Here is a 17,740-nt window from a genome sequence, read left to right on the forward strand (position 1 = left end):
TCTCCTCAGTATTTACTTCAGATTTTATTCTAGGTGTCCGAAACGCTATGAACAGACCCTTTGAGTAAATTCCAACAAATTAAATAGTTTGTAATGTACTATAATGTACTTTTTTTAAAAAAAGAAAGCCTTTATATATAAAGTAATGTAAATGTACTTCATAGTCTTACTGACACAAGAATTAAGCATCATGATACTTATTTCAGTGGACAAATATTAAGTTTATGAAAATGAAGAATCCCGAAGACTAGAGGCATCTGAAAGAAAGGATCATAAGATATTAAAAGGGGGTAAAGCAGAATATGAATAGCTGAATTGGGGAAAAGTGACTTTAAAAACTCTTTTCAATGCTGCAGATCTGTAAGGATGGCTGTAATGAAGTAGGCCTGTGGTTTGTGTATCCAAGTTCCCTGTCCCTGGCAATGAGCAGGTGTGGATCCTTGGGAACAGTGTAAGAACAGGTTAAGCTTGTAGTAATACTTCCTTGGTATGCTCTCCCAGCATCTATCAGTCTGTTGTTCCAAGAGTTTCCTAATCGTGAGGTAATATCTTTGTGATTAATAGCCCTTCATGGACTTTTTTTTCTTCCTCCTATGAATTTCTCTAATTGCTTTTTGAACTCATGTAAACTTTGGCATCTGCAACATCCTGTGGCAATTAGTTCCAGAGTTTAACTACACATTGTGTGAGAAAGTACTTCCTTTTGTTTGTTTTTGAGCCACCTGCCAGTTTCATTTGAGAAAATAAGATTCTCCTTCGTTCCTGCACTGTGGAAAACATTGAATAATCTTTCTCTATTCACTTCTTGTGCCACTCATGATTTTATAGATGTTTACGCTGCCCGTGCTTGCTCTCCTCTTTCCTAGTTTGAACAGTTCTAATCTGTGTATTTGTTCCTTGTATGGAGGTTATTTCCAAGCTTCAGCCAGCCTTGCCACTCTTGTTAGTTCTTCTAAATTCTTTTTGAGAGGAAGAGCAAACCTGCACACAGCATTCAAGATGTGTCTGCGTTATGGATTTATGCAGTGGCATTATGATGCTTTTGGTTTTTTAACCTAGCCTTCTGCTAATAACAACCTGCAGGTCATTCCCTTTTTTGACTGCTGCCACGCAGTGGAGGTGATGGTTGCACAGAACTATCTGTTACAACTTCCAAATTCTTCTGTGAGAAATAATAGCCAGTTAAGAACCCATCAGCGTAATTATTTTCCATTATGTATTTTCAGACTGTAGGGACAGGTGAGGAATTTTTATTTTGCTCAGGATGTGGAAATGAGGAAACTACCATCCAGCACTTACTTGTCCCATCGGATACTTCAGACATATTCAGCAATTGGTAGGAACCAGTTTTGATTCAGTTGTTTACAACCTTCTTCATAACCCTGTTGTGATTTATAATATCAAGAGATTCTTCATCTAAGTTTTTTCAATTGAAAAACACACCAGATCTTTCACCCCATGCTGAGTAGCCTCATCTACAAGTACAAGAATTACAACTGCCTTCCAGTTGGTGCATGTGTCTTAATTGTGCTCGTTGCCAAAGGACAAGGTAGTTTCACTTGAAAACTTGCATTCCGCGCAATTTCATATCTTACTGTACACTTAGTTAAATCAGTGTCTTAAATGTAGGATGAGCTAGGTCCTGTAAGAAGTGAAAAAGGATGGAGGGAGTTAAAAGTATAGTAGTAAGCATTCATCTTTTAAAGGAGATTTTCCTCACATAATGCCTTTTGTGCCTATTGTACGCTTTAAGGCATACAGTTGTGTGCTGGAGAGAAACCCGCTCGTATGTAATGTTGGCAGATTCCAGGCCCTTCAGATGCCTGAGTGTGCATAGCTGTGCACAAAGCTTTTTCAGTTTTTCTCAAATTCTGCCTGCCTTAGGCTTTTTGTAAATTAATTACCCTTTGTTTACACAGTATTTTAGAAGATGGATCAGTCAGGATATGTCCTTTAATTCTCTCGGTAATCTTCTGTAATGTTTGCCAGCTAATGCTGTTTTCTGCTGTATTTATGGGGTTTTTTTGACATAACTGATGTTTAACATTCAAGTGGACAGCCTCTGATTTTATTGGAAGTTTTTACATTTGAAAAAATACATTTTATTCTACAATATTTATTAAAACTGTAAAACTGCTGGCATTTTATTGATTTTAGGACCTTTTTGATGGTGTTGTGAACATTGGTTAATAAAAGGCTGAATTCTTTGATGTCAAACCTTCCCTATTTGTTTAGAAGAACTATATTCATATTATGATTTTCAGTACTGGACAATATACTATTTTTCCCCCCGGGATGAAATGATTTGATTTCAAGATAAAGAATTTCTTCTGTTTGCTATTTTATTTTTAACACAACAGTGTTAAAACACTTTTTACTTTTAAAACACAACAGTGGACAATCTTAGCAGAAGTGCTATGTAGTTCTACATAAAATTGATAGCATGTGGATAAATTTTAACTTTCTGTTGACTACTTAACATTGCTGATTTTTTTAATTGTTGAGTCCCCTAGGGAAAGGCTTCCCAGAACTACCTGTTTCCAGGCTTCCACTCTGTGGGACCTGCTTCTCTTATATAAAAGGCCAAAGCAAACTTTCTCAGTAGTGTGAACTTTCTGCTGTAGTTAAGTTGCTCTACAGTTGTCCAACACAAGATGGCAATGACTGGCCTTTGTAGGAGTGGTGGTGATTCGCATGCCAGCCGAACTTGTGCCCAGCTGCTTGTCTCTGGTTACCAGTCTCACTCTCTAATGCATGAGCATTGCCCAGGTAGTAGGCATTTGTTTCTTCAATGTTAAGTTTTTTCTCCCTGGGAGGGAGATGCACTTGTCCAGCCTTACTCTTTTTGTTTTCTACTCTCTGTTTTCTTTTTTGCAATTCATAAAAACTATTACACGGTGGTCATTTTTTTCCCTCAGTTAGTCATTGATGACTGTATGGCAAGGTTTATTTTACCAAACTGTTTTACTAAATAAATATTACAAACTGAATGCTTTTAATCATTTGGGAAAGGAAATGGGGGCTTCTAGTAAGATAAGTGTGTGTGAATTTGTAATAGCATTTAAAACGTGGTGGATGGTGCACATGTACATAGACTATTTAAGGGGAATCCTAGTTTCAATCCAGTCAGCAGGAGTTTTGCTGTTGGCCTTACCAGAGACTAAATTTCACTGACTCTGAAGAAATTTATGCATGCTCCATCTTTTCTTATTTCCTTGTTCTTACTCCTTTTAAACAACTTAACTGTGAATGTTACGAGGATATTGTTTATATAAAAACGTGATTTCTACACTTGATAAGCACATGCAAGTGCAGTACATGAAAGCTATTTTCCTAAGTCAGCGGACTTTTCATCCAGCATCCTATTTCCTTTCACATTAAAAGAATAGAATAAAAAGAAAGCCCAGAGCTTCACTAAATTATTGGTAAAATGCAGGGAGAGTCATGGACAGGGGATGGGATGGGATGGAATGGGGTTTGCAGGATGCATGTGGAAACTTGATCCTGAAATTGCTAGATATAAATGCAAAGGAGTCAGCCTCCAAGTCTGTTTGTCAGTCATACTGACACCAGTAAAGGCTGTCTGAGACTTTGTTCTGCACTAGAGCCTTTTGAACCTTTTTAGGACATGAAGAAAAGATAGTTCTTAGCTTTGAATTCTGTCATAAATTTATCATTTATAATACAGTAACAGTATATAGATTTTAATTGTTTTCTTTTAAAGGCTTAAGTGTATCAAAATTAAATTAACGAGTTTTCTAATAAAACACTTTCAAGCTATTGGTTGAAAGTCTTATACTTTTTCTCTTGTATTGAATCCATTAGAGTTGAGTCTAAACTTTGCAGTTATGCTATGCTACATCTTGCTTTGCAAACTTTAAGCATGAATAGCTTAAAATAAGTTTGAATACGCTTATATATTAATTAATTGCTATTTTAATACACAAATTACAAAGATAACACTAGCTAAGGTTGGTATTTCTGTATGCAAGTGGGTGCTGACGCAGAATCTGGAATTTTTGTCTTATGTTTGGCTAAGTTGAGTGGGCTGTGTTGTGTGTCTGTTTAGCAAACTTGATTTAAATGCAAATGAGCCACCTTTTTTGTTATGCATTTATGCAAAGATGAGACTGTCTGTGAGCAGTTCTTTGCAGATAATAATAACTTGCTCTGCGGTTACATTTTTCTTCTTTTATTGCTATATGCTGCAGAATAAAAATGCTGCATAAAACTAATCTTATACTGTGGTCATTATTGTAGTTAATTAAATTTCGGTCCCTTGAGATAACTGTCAACAGTATTTCGATTTGAACTCTGTCCTATATGACATTGTTGATTACATATGCTCCTCAAAATCATGCTTTGGCTTGGCTTTCTCAAGCCTTTGCACTTTTTTATGAGCATTACCTTCTAAAGGTCAAAAGGTTTTACGAGGGAAAAGTCCTGCTGTAGGGGGAAGGTTCTTCTCGCAGATAAGCAAATCTCGGATAACTTCTTCCTAGAAACCAGCAGGCAGAGAAAACAGCTTGAAAGGCAAGTGATAGTGGCCCTTATTGGTGTTTAAAATGTTAGTTCAGAGCCACCACAGTGTTTAGTGTTTACAAGACACAAAAAAGAAAATGGTATAATTTTGAAACTGTCTCTAGTGTAGAGCCCAGAGATTGTCCCTGCTGCACAAGGAGTTCTCCAAGATAGACATGGAAAAGAGGAACACAGAATCCCAAAGGAGGAATAATCTAGAAGGATCTGCAAAACTATAATTATTATGAGCTCTCATTTCTTCTATGATGCTAAATATTGCACTTTTAGAAGCTGCTTAAATTTTTTAAAAAGTCACTTCAGAGTAGTGAGATATTCACAAAATTTGGCAGCAAACTTGTTTTGCTTGTTTTGACTGGCCTTAGTGGTGTTCTTGGGAGGAACACAACAGCTATGGTCTGATCTTGAGTTGACAAAAGCTTACACCAAGAGATGCTGTGGCCTTCTGACCAGATGAAAGTTAAGTAGCCATTTTTCTCTGGGCATCATTCAACAGCTCTCCAAACTGGGAATAAGCATGTGCAGGGTAGCTGCTGTCTTCACAATCTGCCACCAGCAGCTTCCACCAGGAAGTTAATATACCCTGCGTCTTATCAGTGCCTGACCCTCAGTTAGAACACAGGCATCTCTGCCCAAATCTCGGTCTGTCAAATAAAGTGTTCCTGTGGGCTATCTGTGTTTAATGAGCTTTTACTGGTGACGCTATGACTCCCCCACTCCCTTTGAACTCTGCAGAGGTCCTAGTGCACCTTGGAGTTGGAAGTCAGGGACAACATGCTTGGAATCAGTCTGTGCGTTCCTGTCTTCATTACCTCTGCCTCCAAATATGATCAAGTCAAGAATGAAAAGTATCTAGTTATTTTTAGTAGGTTTGCTAAGTCGCTATTAATCTGTTAGAATGCAAATTGGTTTTTTTTTTTTTTTGCATAGTTATCCTTTTTTTTAATTCCATATAGCCATTTTATGAAATTACCTAAGTGAGTCTACTTTGACACAGAGGAAAATAGGGGAGTTTTTAAGCTCTTTGTTCTTTGAGTTTTGAGGCAGCTGCATGAAGCTAACGAATTAAAGCCAGAAGAATGTGTAGGACGGTTTGTGTCAAAGTGCAGATAAGGTAGTTCCTGCTTTATATCATGCAGAAAGGGCTTTAAAAAGCTCCAGCTTCTCAGAGAGGGAAGTAATCCTCTAGAGAGAATATACATCAGTTGTAAACCTCCTGTGATGGAGTGATGGTTTACTTAACTTAAGAATCCCAGATGACCAAAATACGTCTGCTGTGATTTCTTAATGTTATTGATGAAGAGTTAGGCACTGATGTCCAGGCTCTAAAACGAATCCTTGCAAAGTTTAGCGCATTTGTCACTGACTAAGCTGAGTCTATCACTTAAGTTGATGTTGAAAATTAATGATAAAATGGTCCGTGAGTAATGACATATTTAATGCTTGTTGATCTTACCTGAGACCAAAGTCTGTTATACTTGAGGGTCATCCTGGTGTTGTCTGCCAAATTATTCCTAAAATTCCCTTAATGGTGCAGGTATCAGAACATCTAATTGGATATTTTCTTTTTAGTACTAGTTGTTTATTAGGATAGCTATTAATCAAAAATTAAAATCAAGGTGCATTTATTAGTGTATTACTATTTGTATACATGCAAACTTCTAAACTAACTAGCTTGTGTATTTTTTGGACTAGTATAGAACTATTGCGTGTATTATTTAGAGCTCCAAAAGCTGAAGAAACTAATGTCATGGGAATTGTACATTTCTAATACTGTAGTGAATTTCACTTTGCTTCTAATCCATGTAAAATAAAAGGGAAAGAAATATTGTCATCTAGAAAAGATAGCAAATGAAAAAACTAATAGAACAACCTTTTTTTTTGTCAAGGTGTGATGATATTCTGACTATTAGAAATGAAGTTTACTATTCTTAACAAAAGTTTAATCATAATTTCATTATCTAACATATCTAAAGAGAGACTCACATAAATATTTCAGATGGCTGGATAATAAATCATTGTGCTATCTGTTGAGTGCAGTTTATTTTGGGTGGAGACCAACATATATCGATTAATTATTATGTTAAAGTTTCCTTACAGTTTTATAGCTCCAAGGATACAGTAGCGTTTACACAAGTAATTTACATTTGTAACTATATACATCCTTTGAGCATCAGTTAGAAAAAGGTTTTTACACCACCAGATGAATCACTGAGTAATAAAGCACTGAGCAAAATTTCTGTTGCCTTTATTTTCTACCTTTTACTGTGCTCCACCCAAGTTAATGAGTATCATTTTGTTTTCATTCATTCTAGCTTAACAGTTTTGATTTTGAAACAGTCTTTGTGTCTCTGTAAATCTGATTCAAAGTGTTTCTCTTTTATGAGGTTTCCAGGTCATTCTGCCATTAAAAACCTTCTAGCTATCCGGTAAGCAGCATAGCTAAATTCTATTGAAGGATTGAACTGCTTGAGTATTTTTAATTAAAAATCTATTGTAGCAACCGAGGACTGGAAGGGGTCCAAGTCCTACCTTGCTATTGCAGACATCATGCTTTTCATAAATTTAATTACTAATCTATATTAAGCTGCATTTGTACGTAAAGCTAACCTTAATGACGGTATAGAAATGCATGTTAATCGGTGAACTCTCATCCTGCTTTGGTAATATTTAGGTTTTTCAGTAGGCAAGTGGGAGTGATGTGTGATAGCCCACAGAAACATATCGTGTATAAGGTCGGTAGTCTATGCAGTTGTCATTTTTGCTTCAGCCACATACCTCAGTTCTGATACTGTGCTCCTGCCCTCTCAGACAGAGAGATCACTTCATGCTTGCCAGCCTAAAGAGCCCTGGGGACCCACTGCAAGCAATACAGTCAGCTTCTGTTCTGTTTGACTGAGGAGGGAGGAAATGTGTGGCTGAAGCTGTTTCATTAGCTGCAGAGGTCTCACTTGTGGATCTGAGGCCACTATAGGTCAAGACATTGATTGATTGATAACCTGCAGTTTCATCAGCACAATGCGTAATTCCTGGTTTTGGTGCTCAGGTGTGTTCATAGTAATGCTAAAATAACATGGCAATACTCAATACTTTGTAAAAAGAATGTCAGTGTTTTCAGATAAGCTGCCTTGTTCTAGTGCTGCTTGGTTCTCTTCAGTCTGAAATAAAGGTGATATTGTCTTATACAGGCAACTGATAACTTTGTTCAGATATGATGTACAGAGGATATCATATTAATACTTGTAACAAACGTGACTTCAGTGACGGCAGCTATGATTTTTCTATGGTTGACTTCTTAAGACTAAGGTTTTATGCATGTTTTACAGCATGCTAAATATACAATCTGGAGGTGATCTTTCCCCGAATTAGAGGGGAATTTACCTACAAGAGGGAAAAGGAAAAATGCATACTCTGTATGTCTTTATAGGAAGTAGATTCCTTAAGGTTTTCTGCTGTTCATGCCTTGTTAAAGAAGATATTTAACCAGGTCACCAGCAGGCAGTTACAGATGAACTGTGATCTGTGAAATTAAGATGCTGAATGATCCCTGGAGCTTTTAGTAGTAGTATTACTAGATTGAATTTAGTGCTATCTCTTGTTTCGAGAAGACGCTGAAATACTATGTTCATCCATGTAATAACGACACTTGCATAATGAGAACATTTTCCATCCTTATTGTTTTTCTGGGACACAGAATTAACTGAAATACACTGATTCTAGATGGTATTTAAATTAAAATGGAGAAGAATTTTAAGGCAAGTAGAAAAGTTTGCCACTAACTGTGGAACTCTATCTGGCAAATATAACGGTTTATGTCTTGTTTATATGTCTGAAAGGAGAAGCTCTATTTTGAGAAGTACTTACAACTCTTTTTTTATCATAATTTTCACATCTCAGCGTACTTTGAGGTTGAAATTTATAGAAAGAGTTCATTTAATCTGCCTACGAATTCAAATCTATTAGAGGTTGCGATGGATGTAAGAAACATTTTATAACAATAAAGGAAAGCTTTACTCTCATGTAGCATCAGTTAGCATCTTCGTTTGGTCTGCCACTAAGTAAAGAGTATGCTAGCTATTTTCTGCAAGCTTGCATTCTAAAGGCTGCATATTTTTAATGATTCGTGGATTTACTACATTGACTATTATAAATTCCATTTAAACTTTGCAGAGTTCTGCGGTGCTTTTATTACACTAATGAGCTAATTGTTTAAGAATCATTGACATGATTCATCCTCCTGCTCTGCCTTTTTTTAAAGAACTTTTAGCTGCTGAAGCCCTTTTGACAAACCAATATTTATAGCAGTTTGACAGCAGGATGAGGAACAGCATTTGTCTTTGTAACAGCTTAAAGAAAGGGCCTTTCCAGCACCCAGCCATGCAGTTACAATCTTGACCTCTTTCTTATGCTGGGAACATACATACAGCAGACAAGCAGCACCTCCCATGTGTTTTCTTGACCCCTTGACTGTCCATTCACTTCCCATCTGTTTTGCAGTCTTAAAGGAACTGAGGGGGCCCTCTACTTATAAATCTGTCTTTGCAGCTGATAAATGATGTTCTGTCTCTTTAAGGGCAGCCTGGGTGGTTTTGCTTTTTTTTTTTTTTTTTTTTTTTTTTTTTCCTTTCTTTCTTTCAAAATTTTAGCTTTCCTGTTGGCCTCATCCAGAGGAAAATATGGTATGTGAACAAGAGGAAGCTGGCAAAAAAATGTGACGGGTAGTTTCAAAGGATTTTCTGAAATTCAGCAGGACGTGACCCTGCAATGATCGGTAAATTGTAGTAGCTATTAGGCTCTGTGGCTGTGTGAGACATGAGAAAGCATGTCGGTGCAGGTCTTGTAACTGTGGGTGGAAGGTCTATTTTCTAGGGTATTATTTGGAGAGTCTGTTAGCATGCTGCCTCACACTGCTTCAACAAAAAGTACTGCTTTTGCACAGCCCTGAGAAAAAACGGGAGTGTGGTGCAAGAGATTTTACTCTCTTCTTCACTCAACTGTTCATAGGGGTTGCATTTGTGTATGGGGTTTATGTCCTAGGCAGCTCTATGCTAAAATTCAGCTTTCAGTAAGAAAACCATGGCTTAATGTTACTAGTTTTTAACAGTGTGCTTCTGGGTATTCTGATGAAATCTGACTACAGACTGGGCTTTCCTTTTACTAGAAGAAAGAGGATGCATTCACAGCATTACATTCAATATTTCCCCCCTCTATGGTTAATTAACCATAACACAGAAGGAGCACAGCAAGAAATGAGAATGTTTATAGGCAAGGAAGTGATTAAAAAGGAAGATAAAAAGGACTAAAATCTAACGAAAATCCAGAGCAAAAGGAAAAGCAACCAGAAACTTAAAAATATCAAAACTATGCGTGGAGGGAAAATTAATGTAGAACAGGAGGATTAATAATGAAATACACATTTTATCATGGTCATTTTGTGCTCTATGTTTCATCAAAGTACAAAATCTAGATAGATCCTTGCCCTGAAAGAGTTTACGATTTCTCTTGATGCTGCAATTGAAAATTGATGTCATATGGGCAAATTTGTAAAGGGCCAAGGAACGCTTTTTGAGTTGCCAAAATAGTTTTCTCCCTGTTGTGGCACGGAAGTCCCTTTAAAATACTGTGCTAAAACTGTTGCTTATTTACATGTAAGTATATATAACTTGAATGTCTCAAAATTCATTTATCTTAGAATCATGAGGAGGATAAGTTTTGCGGAGAGAGGAAGCATCTCGCATCTCTTATTAAACCAACTATTGCAGTTGGAAAACATCCAGAAACCTTTTTCCTTGATACTTAGGACATGGCATAAAGTTTAAATACCCTCAAAATAATTTAGTAGTGTATCTTAGCTGTGTAATTCTGTATTTATATTATTTTGATGTTATTTGATCTTAGCTCAGGCGCTTTGCTTGGTAGATACCTTTTTTTTTTTTTTTTTTTTTTTGATTGTCATCTTAGCATTGATTCTCTTATTTCTTTAAGGTGTTAATTCATAGACAGTCTTAGTTATATGCCTCTCAGGTTGCAAACAGTAAGCAAGCAATCTTTGTAAGGCTTAATATTTGAGGGGATTCCCTTCGGACCAGCTTATGTTATTAGGAAAAGCAAACTTTATCCGTGGCTGTGTCTTTTTTTGTTAATGGTGTATTCAAATCCTAATTACAGATCAATTAGTCTGGTTTTGAGCTTTTAAGATTTAGTGTCACAGGATTAATGAAAAGAAAATGAGTGGTCAGCAATATCATTTCATATGTATATAAGGAGAGACTAAGCATGAATAAGGATCTCAAGACATCTGAATAAAGAATTTCCTCATTCTGTCAGTAAAGTTTTATGGGATATAGAGGGAGATTATGGGAATATTCATGACCAGATCAAGAGGCATAATGAGTTGATGTATGGAAGAGCTTATCTTTTAGGTAAACACGGGATAAATGGAAAGTAGAATAGCCATTCATTGCCCCTAGGCCTGTGAATTTCACTGCTCTAAAGATGGAGACAAGGGTTTTGTTACAGTTATTCTTCATTGATTTCATTTGATTTTTTTGATCACTGCTTAAACAGGTGCTGGAAGAATTATATATTCATAACTTCAAGCCTGCATGAAAACTATCAAAGGCCACGTTGTCTTCATGTCATCCACTGTAAACAATAGTTTAAATATAAACCTCTGGAGTACAAAATAATAAAACTCTTCTATAACTGCAGTTGCAGCGTATATAACTATATAGCAGTTTAGTATATAAAACTATACTAAAACTATAGTCGTTTGAAAGCCTTCTGTGGTATTGGAGCATTGTATAACAGTACTGGGGTAGTTCAGGATGTTACAGAAATAGTTTGTGAGCAAGCTGGATGCTTGGGACCCAAGGCGTACTTCTGCTTTAAAAACCCACAGTATCTCAATGCATAGCAAGAGCAGCATGTCACCTTAATCTGTTCCTTAATGTTAGGAGGGTTCTTATCTGAAACCCAAAGGGCATTCTGGGTTTGGGATGTTGACACACTTGTAAACTAATATATATTCTGTTTTGAGGAGGATTTAAGTTACTAACATTTCAATCTAGGTCTCAATCACAGCCCTGAAAAGTTTGGCTTCACAGTTTGTGTGTTTCACACAGCAGAGAGTTAGTTCTAAAAACTTCCCCAAAGTGAAAAGCAGGTAAGGTCTGACTCTTAGTTTGTAACCATTATTGTTGTTGCAAATAAAGTATCAGCTGGTGTTGAGGGAATTGTTAGCAGTTATTCCAGAATTGCATACCATACTCTTCTTCTCAACAGAGAAAACCTTTCTAAGCATTTACATTTACTGACATACCAAGCTGTATATTGTATAAATTCATAACTATGCCATTACCCTATATAAAAAAGTAAATTAAATAGCATACCGTTTCTTTGTGCTACAGAATGGGCATCTGGGAAAGTGTTACATGTTGGCTGGTACCTGCTGCTGTTACAGACTTTACTACTTCTAGGAATACAAAGCTTAGCATGAATAATTGCAACTCTTTGGCAGACACTGTAACTGCTTTCTTTAAGAATAGCTGGCATGTTTTTTTCAAAGTATTAAATTACCTCAAGACCTCATAATTATTACAGTTAAGCAATCACTTCAGTTGTGTCCAAGTGTAAAAACTAATAAAATGCTCATAATATGGAGGCAATTTTAGTATGTCTGTTCTCTGAGCAAACACAGCTGATTCAGTACATTCTGGTGGAATAAATATTTGCTATCTTGTTATTTTAATATACCCTAATCAGAAAATTAAAATAGATTTTATTGGCACAAACCTCTTTTTTTTTTAAGGTGAAATAATTACTATGGATTTTTACTGATGCTATTAATTTTTTTCATTAGCTGGAGTTGAGAAGGCAAAATATTTTCATTTAATATGGCTAGAGCTGCCTGCTTTCAAAGAGTCTAATGGCTTGATCAATATGAAAGACATTGGAGAAAGAATGTGACAGTTAAAAAAAAAAAAAAAAAAAAAAAAGAAAAAAGAAAAAAAAAGAAAAAAGAAATCACACCAAAAATAAAGTTGTGAGAATGTTACATGAAGAGTCCTTCTGGCACTTTAGATTTAATCTGGTTTAATTTGGTAATTACTGCTCATTTAGGGGGTGAGGTGCAGGATTAATAATTTGGAAAAATGTGTTGACTGTGTCCAAGACAAGAGGACGTTTTTTCAAGGACTGCTTTCATAGATGTGCACAGATGATCAGTATTACTGGCTGTACTAAATATCTACCTAAAAAATGGTAGAGTATTAATGTTTTCTTTACATGGAAGGTTTACATGCTGATGTGCAAACAATGCCTACTCTTTTTATTTAAAAACACAATAACGAAACAGTCTGAACTTGCTTAGTAAAACGTGATCATAGGAATGCTTTTTGTATTGGCAGAATTCAAGATTCTCTCTGCTAAACTGAATCAAGCTCCCCTGTCAGTTAAAAAATCAGCCACTGCTGTTTCTTTGCTTCCATATTTTTTTTTCCTGTTTGAACGTACAATTTTTTTCTCCTCTCACTTATTATTAATCTTAATTTGATTCTGCAGTACTTTAGAAATGGAAAGTAGCTGAAACTAGAGAAGGCTTTAGGACCCAGAATGTGAGTCAGCTTCGCTGTAAATCTATGTGTGTAGATAAGTACTATCTCCTTTTTGGAGAAGGGGGCACTGAAGTTTTGAGAGTATAAATGACTTGTTCTTTGTCACCTAGGAATCACGTGGTAAAGACAGGGTAGAAGTTTGGAGTTTCTTTGTTCCCGTGCAGACTATTCCGTATTTTATTTTGAATGTTACATAACATTATCCCTTTCCATTAAAACAATACTACATAGTTTTGTTGGGATTTATTATTATTATTATTCTAAAATGGATTTTGTAACTGTTTGAGGGATTGCCACTCTATTAGATTTGTTTTTTTTTTTTTTTTTTTTTTTTTTTTTTTTTTTTCCTTAGCTGCGTTATTAGAGCATTCCCTTTGCAAGTCATATTTGGTTATTTTTCCCTAATACTTACCTGCTCTCTTTAAGGCTGATTGTTATATTCTTCTTTCTGTTTGGCAGTTAGTTCAGTTCAATAAAGCAAGTTTGTAGCATATGATATTGCTAAAGAGAAAAAAATATTAATAGAAGATTAAAAAAAAAAAAAAAAAAGCCTAAAGCTTATATCTCATAAAAGGGAATATAAGGTTTTAACCTGATCATATTTTTAGCTTGAAAGAAAAGACCAGTTTTTACATGTTTGTGCTCATCTGATTTTCTATTTTATCTGTTCTAATGCTTTTTCCCCTTTCACATTTCCAAAGTGTGCATTTTCATGGCTGTAATCGCACGCAGAAGGAGCTTCAAATAAGGACGTGGTAAAAGAGAAGCAGGAAATCTTGCAGGCTTTGGATTCCAACTAGGTTCTAAATCTTGCTTCATAAGCAATTCAATAAATCAGATAGGTTATATGCTGGCAAGTGTTGCATGGAACTGAGAAAAGAGGGAAAAATGTCTAAAAACCTGTACTTTTTCCAATTACTGTGGAAAATAAGGATATTTGATTAAAAGAGAAAGGGATTAGTGAACACTACTTAATGGATAGGAACTCCCTATGTGTAATGGGTATATAGTAGTTCTGTGAGTGAATTAAGGGAAATTTCAGCTTTTCAAAATAAAGCTTTTGTATCAGATTGCTTTGGTAAATTTTGAAATTATGAAATTAGTATGGTAATGATAAAGTGTATTTGTAGAAGTTCTTTAAAGGGGAAAGGGTTTCATTTCTTCTGATGGAGAAAAATTTTACTAAATTTTAGTCATTAAAAAGTGAAATGTTTAGCCTAATGTTGATGACAGATTTCATTTTGTGCAAGAGAGCTTTGTTGTTGTTGTTGTTGTTTTTATTTCTGGGTATGACCTTAATAAATTAGGTAGACATTTGAATAGTGATCTTTTTAATTCCTCTAGAAAAAGTTCGGGAAATTCAGGAAAAACTTGAAGCCTTCATTGAAGCCCTCCATCAAGAAAAATAGATTGTTCAAACAGGTAATCATTTTTAGAGCATAAAAGGATTGTTACAGTTTTCTTCCTGTTCTGTATAAAATAATTATACTTCCTCTTATAGGCACATGTTTTCATACAGCCTTTGTGAAAGTTCCTTTTTATTTTATTTCAATGCCTGGCTACTGCTTCTTCTTTCTTCTAATCTACAGAACTATACTTTTAGCTTCTATGCTGCAAGCTGATGCAAAACTTGGTAGAAATATAATTATTAACTAGTTATTCAGATACTGTTAAACACTTCAGGATATTTGATTACTCTCAGTTCATTATTTTTATTGTGTTAAAGGAAGGACTATAACTAGTTGGAAAAATAAAGGTAATATGTTTCATGTATATAAAGCATTTTGAAATCTTTTCCTTAAGGGCACTATGTATTACAAGCAAAAATCATTATTTGCATTTGTATCACTTCCAAATTTATTTCTTTAATAATAATTCTTAAAATATAGAGGGCTAAATCGTCACATTATATTTGCATGCATTTTAATGTAATCTCCTTTCTGTTTCAGCAGCAACTTTACACAAGAATGCAGCCTTTTCCAGGATATCTTGCACAAGAAAACTGAATGAAATGGCTTTTCTGTCCCACTCTTTCCTATCTTTTGTGGAGCACCCTGTGATGTTGAAGGAGAAAGGAAATAATTTCTGATAGTTTTGAGAAGTTCAAGTAAAACCCACGCGCTCTTAATTTTTGAAGCTAGATATACATGACAGAGGAATCTGACTTGCGTCTTGTTGAAATAGCGTGGGAGATTGTCAAAGTTGTACAGTTAAAAGGGTTTTTTTTCCATGAAAGAAAGAAAGGCTTTTATTTTTGGCATCTGTTATGTATGTTGGGGCTGGATCAGATCCATAAAGTGGTTCTAATTGTTGTCAGTTTCTGCCTGCAGATGATCCTGGCAATCTAACATAAAGTTTTAGTAACTGTATATACATTAAAATGCCCTTCTAAGTAGTGCCATTTGTATTTGTTATGCTGTGTCTTGAAGCATTCTCTGATCACTCTGGTACAGATATAAAAGCATGATATTGAAAAAAGTGATCTTGAGAGGAAGTTGTGGATTTTCTTAAACTCTTGAGAGACATCGTCCAAGGAATTCTTCAACTGTTTTCAAGTGAAAGTACAGACCACTATTCACTGACACTTTAAAAGGTTTGGCTCAGGAAATAATGTCAACAGCTGCTCCTTTTACTGATTCTTTCATAATATATATTGTTACTCTGAATCATAACCGATTACATTTCATTTTTGGGATTGCACAGACTCTGATTTCCTTGTTAACTCTTTCCCCTTAGTTACAATGTAAACTGATTTAATGTGTGGAATGTAGAAAGATATTCTATACAATTCCAATTTGTCCAACCCCCTTAACTAAAAAAAGCAAAAATATATTCATTTTTCTAATAGCTTTCATAAGACCAAAATTGTTGTTACACAAATGTTATGCACGAGATCCCTTCATAGCCCTTCAATGTGATTTCTGTTATTTAGGACAGTAAAAAATAGTCAGCAAGCATAGTTTTTCTTTTAGTGCCTTTTAGTGTGACAATAGAAATGTTACTTCTGAAAAATTTAAGCATGATTTAGGCACTGTGACATAGCTGCCTGGTGATTAATCACCTCCATATTTTTATGCCCACACTTTACAACCAATTATGATTAAACAAACTACATTTATCAAATGAACTGGATACACTGCTGAATACTGCTATGGAAGATATTAGTCTTAAACAAGTTTGTTTTGCAGTTGTCTGATCATGTAGGTTGAAAAATTGGCATAGATTTACTTTCCCCTCTTGGAAAAAAAAAAAAAACTTAATTTTGAACTTTTGGCAATTAAAAGAGAGAAGTCTGAACATGTACTGACGCTTACTATTTCTGTGTAGTCTCAGAGAAAATCATAGAAAATTTGGTAGGGTGTTGTCCAACTGTTCAGACATAAAATATTTAGTCCAGTGTATGAAAAGTTAACATAGAGCTATTCATACAATGGTATTGAAAGCTTAAATATTTCAAGTGATCTAACTGCATGTTTTGGCATTTTTTTCTATTTAAAACCAGTTTCTGAAAATGAATGTTTGAGGATGGAAAAACAAAAATTTGGGTTCTATTATCATCATCATCTGAATGCACGATTCTGAGGGCAGGTTCCGTAAGTTGTATAGCAAGAGAAATATGTCTGTACTCCTGTTAAATCCCTCTTTGTAAATAACAAACAAAAAAACAAACAAAAACCTCTTTCGCATTTACTTAGAGATCACTGTTTGAAACTTCTGTGTAATGTACATGTTGCAAAATGTCAAATCCAGTGGTCCAGTGTTCATCTTTAGTGTGATATTATTATGGTTTTAGTTCTTACTTCTCTCTGCTGCTCATCTTAGACTTAGCATGTTGTATTCCATGAAAATTAGGTATTTATTGAACACAAATGTAACTGAAGGAAAAATAAAATGTGGGTTTTGAACACGGTGCTGTTGCACCTAATTTAAAAGTCACTTTGGCCTTCTTTTTCTCCTTTACTAACTGTAAAAAGGGTATACTGTTAATGATATAAAAATGTCTCATTCCGAAGTGCTGTGTCAGCATCAACTTAATGGTAATTGTGCTAAGTGTTATATTTTACCGTATATATTAATAATTACCTTGCCATTTATATAGTACAGCATTTAGACAAGATGTCTTAATATGAACTGATATTCCAAATATAAATGAATATTGGCTATGGAGCATTAATGTTTTAGCTGCACTTAAAATAAGCATGCTTTTGGGGACAGTGGATTTGAGAATTACAGAGCAGTCAGCTTACCAACCAGTGAATTCAGGAGTATTTAATCTTTTCGCAGATTAAGAAAAAATATTTCAAAATCAATTGAAAAAAAATACTCAGTGTAAATCTGTTGTATTGAAGGTGCTGCATATTTGCTCTACAAATCTTAAATTGTAGATACAAGCATGTTAAATACCAGTAAGGAATTATAACTCTGCATTAACTCATTTTTCTTGAATAGCGTCAACTAACAAAACTGAAAAATATCTTGTCAAATGAAGAAGTAGTAGTTTTATGTTGTTTTTTATCGAATTCATTTTTTTAGGATAGAGGAAAGAAGTGTAATGGTAAGTTGTGCTTTACTCTTTATTAAGATAA

At 35.0% G+C, this 17,740-nt stretch overlaps 1 protein-coding gene across 10 annotated transcripts in view; it reads left to right on the forward strand.

The window, feature by feature from the left end:
* Positions 1-17,090, forward strand: part of OPA1 (OPA1 mitochondrial dynamin like GTPase) — a 60,243-nt gene extending 43,153 nt beyond the window's left edge. For 9 of the 10 annotated variants that reach the window (XM_062582418.1, XM_062582420.1, XM_062582423.1 and 6 more), the window contains 2 exons: positions 14,499-14,576; positions 15,104-17,090. In XM_062582418.1, coding sequence (XP_062438402.1) covers positions 14,499-14,563 — 65 coding nt within the window. In that variant the 3' untranslated portion in view covers positions 14,564-14,576; positions 15,104-17,090. The remainder of the gene's footprint in view (positions 1-14,498; positions 14,577-15,103) is intronic. The other variant, XM_062582419.1, reaches the window with a different exon arrangement.
* The last annotated feature ends 650 nt before the right edge of the window (positions 17,091-17,740 follow it).

This window comes from Rhea pennata, chromosome 9, assembly GCF_028389875.1.
Source record: "Rhea pennata isolate bPtePen1 chromosome 9, bPtePen1.pri, whole genome shotgun sequence".
In the NCBI taxonomy this organism is placed as follows: domain Eukaryota; kingdom Metazoa; phylum Chordata; class Aves; order Rheiformes; family Rheidae; genus Rhea; species Rhea pennata.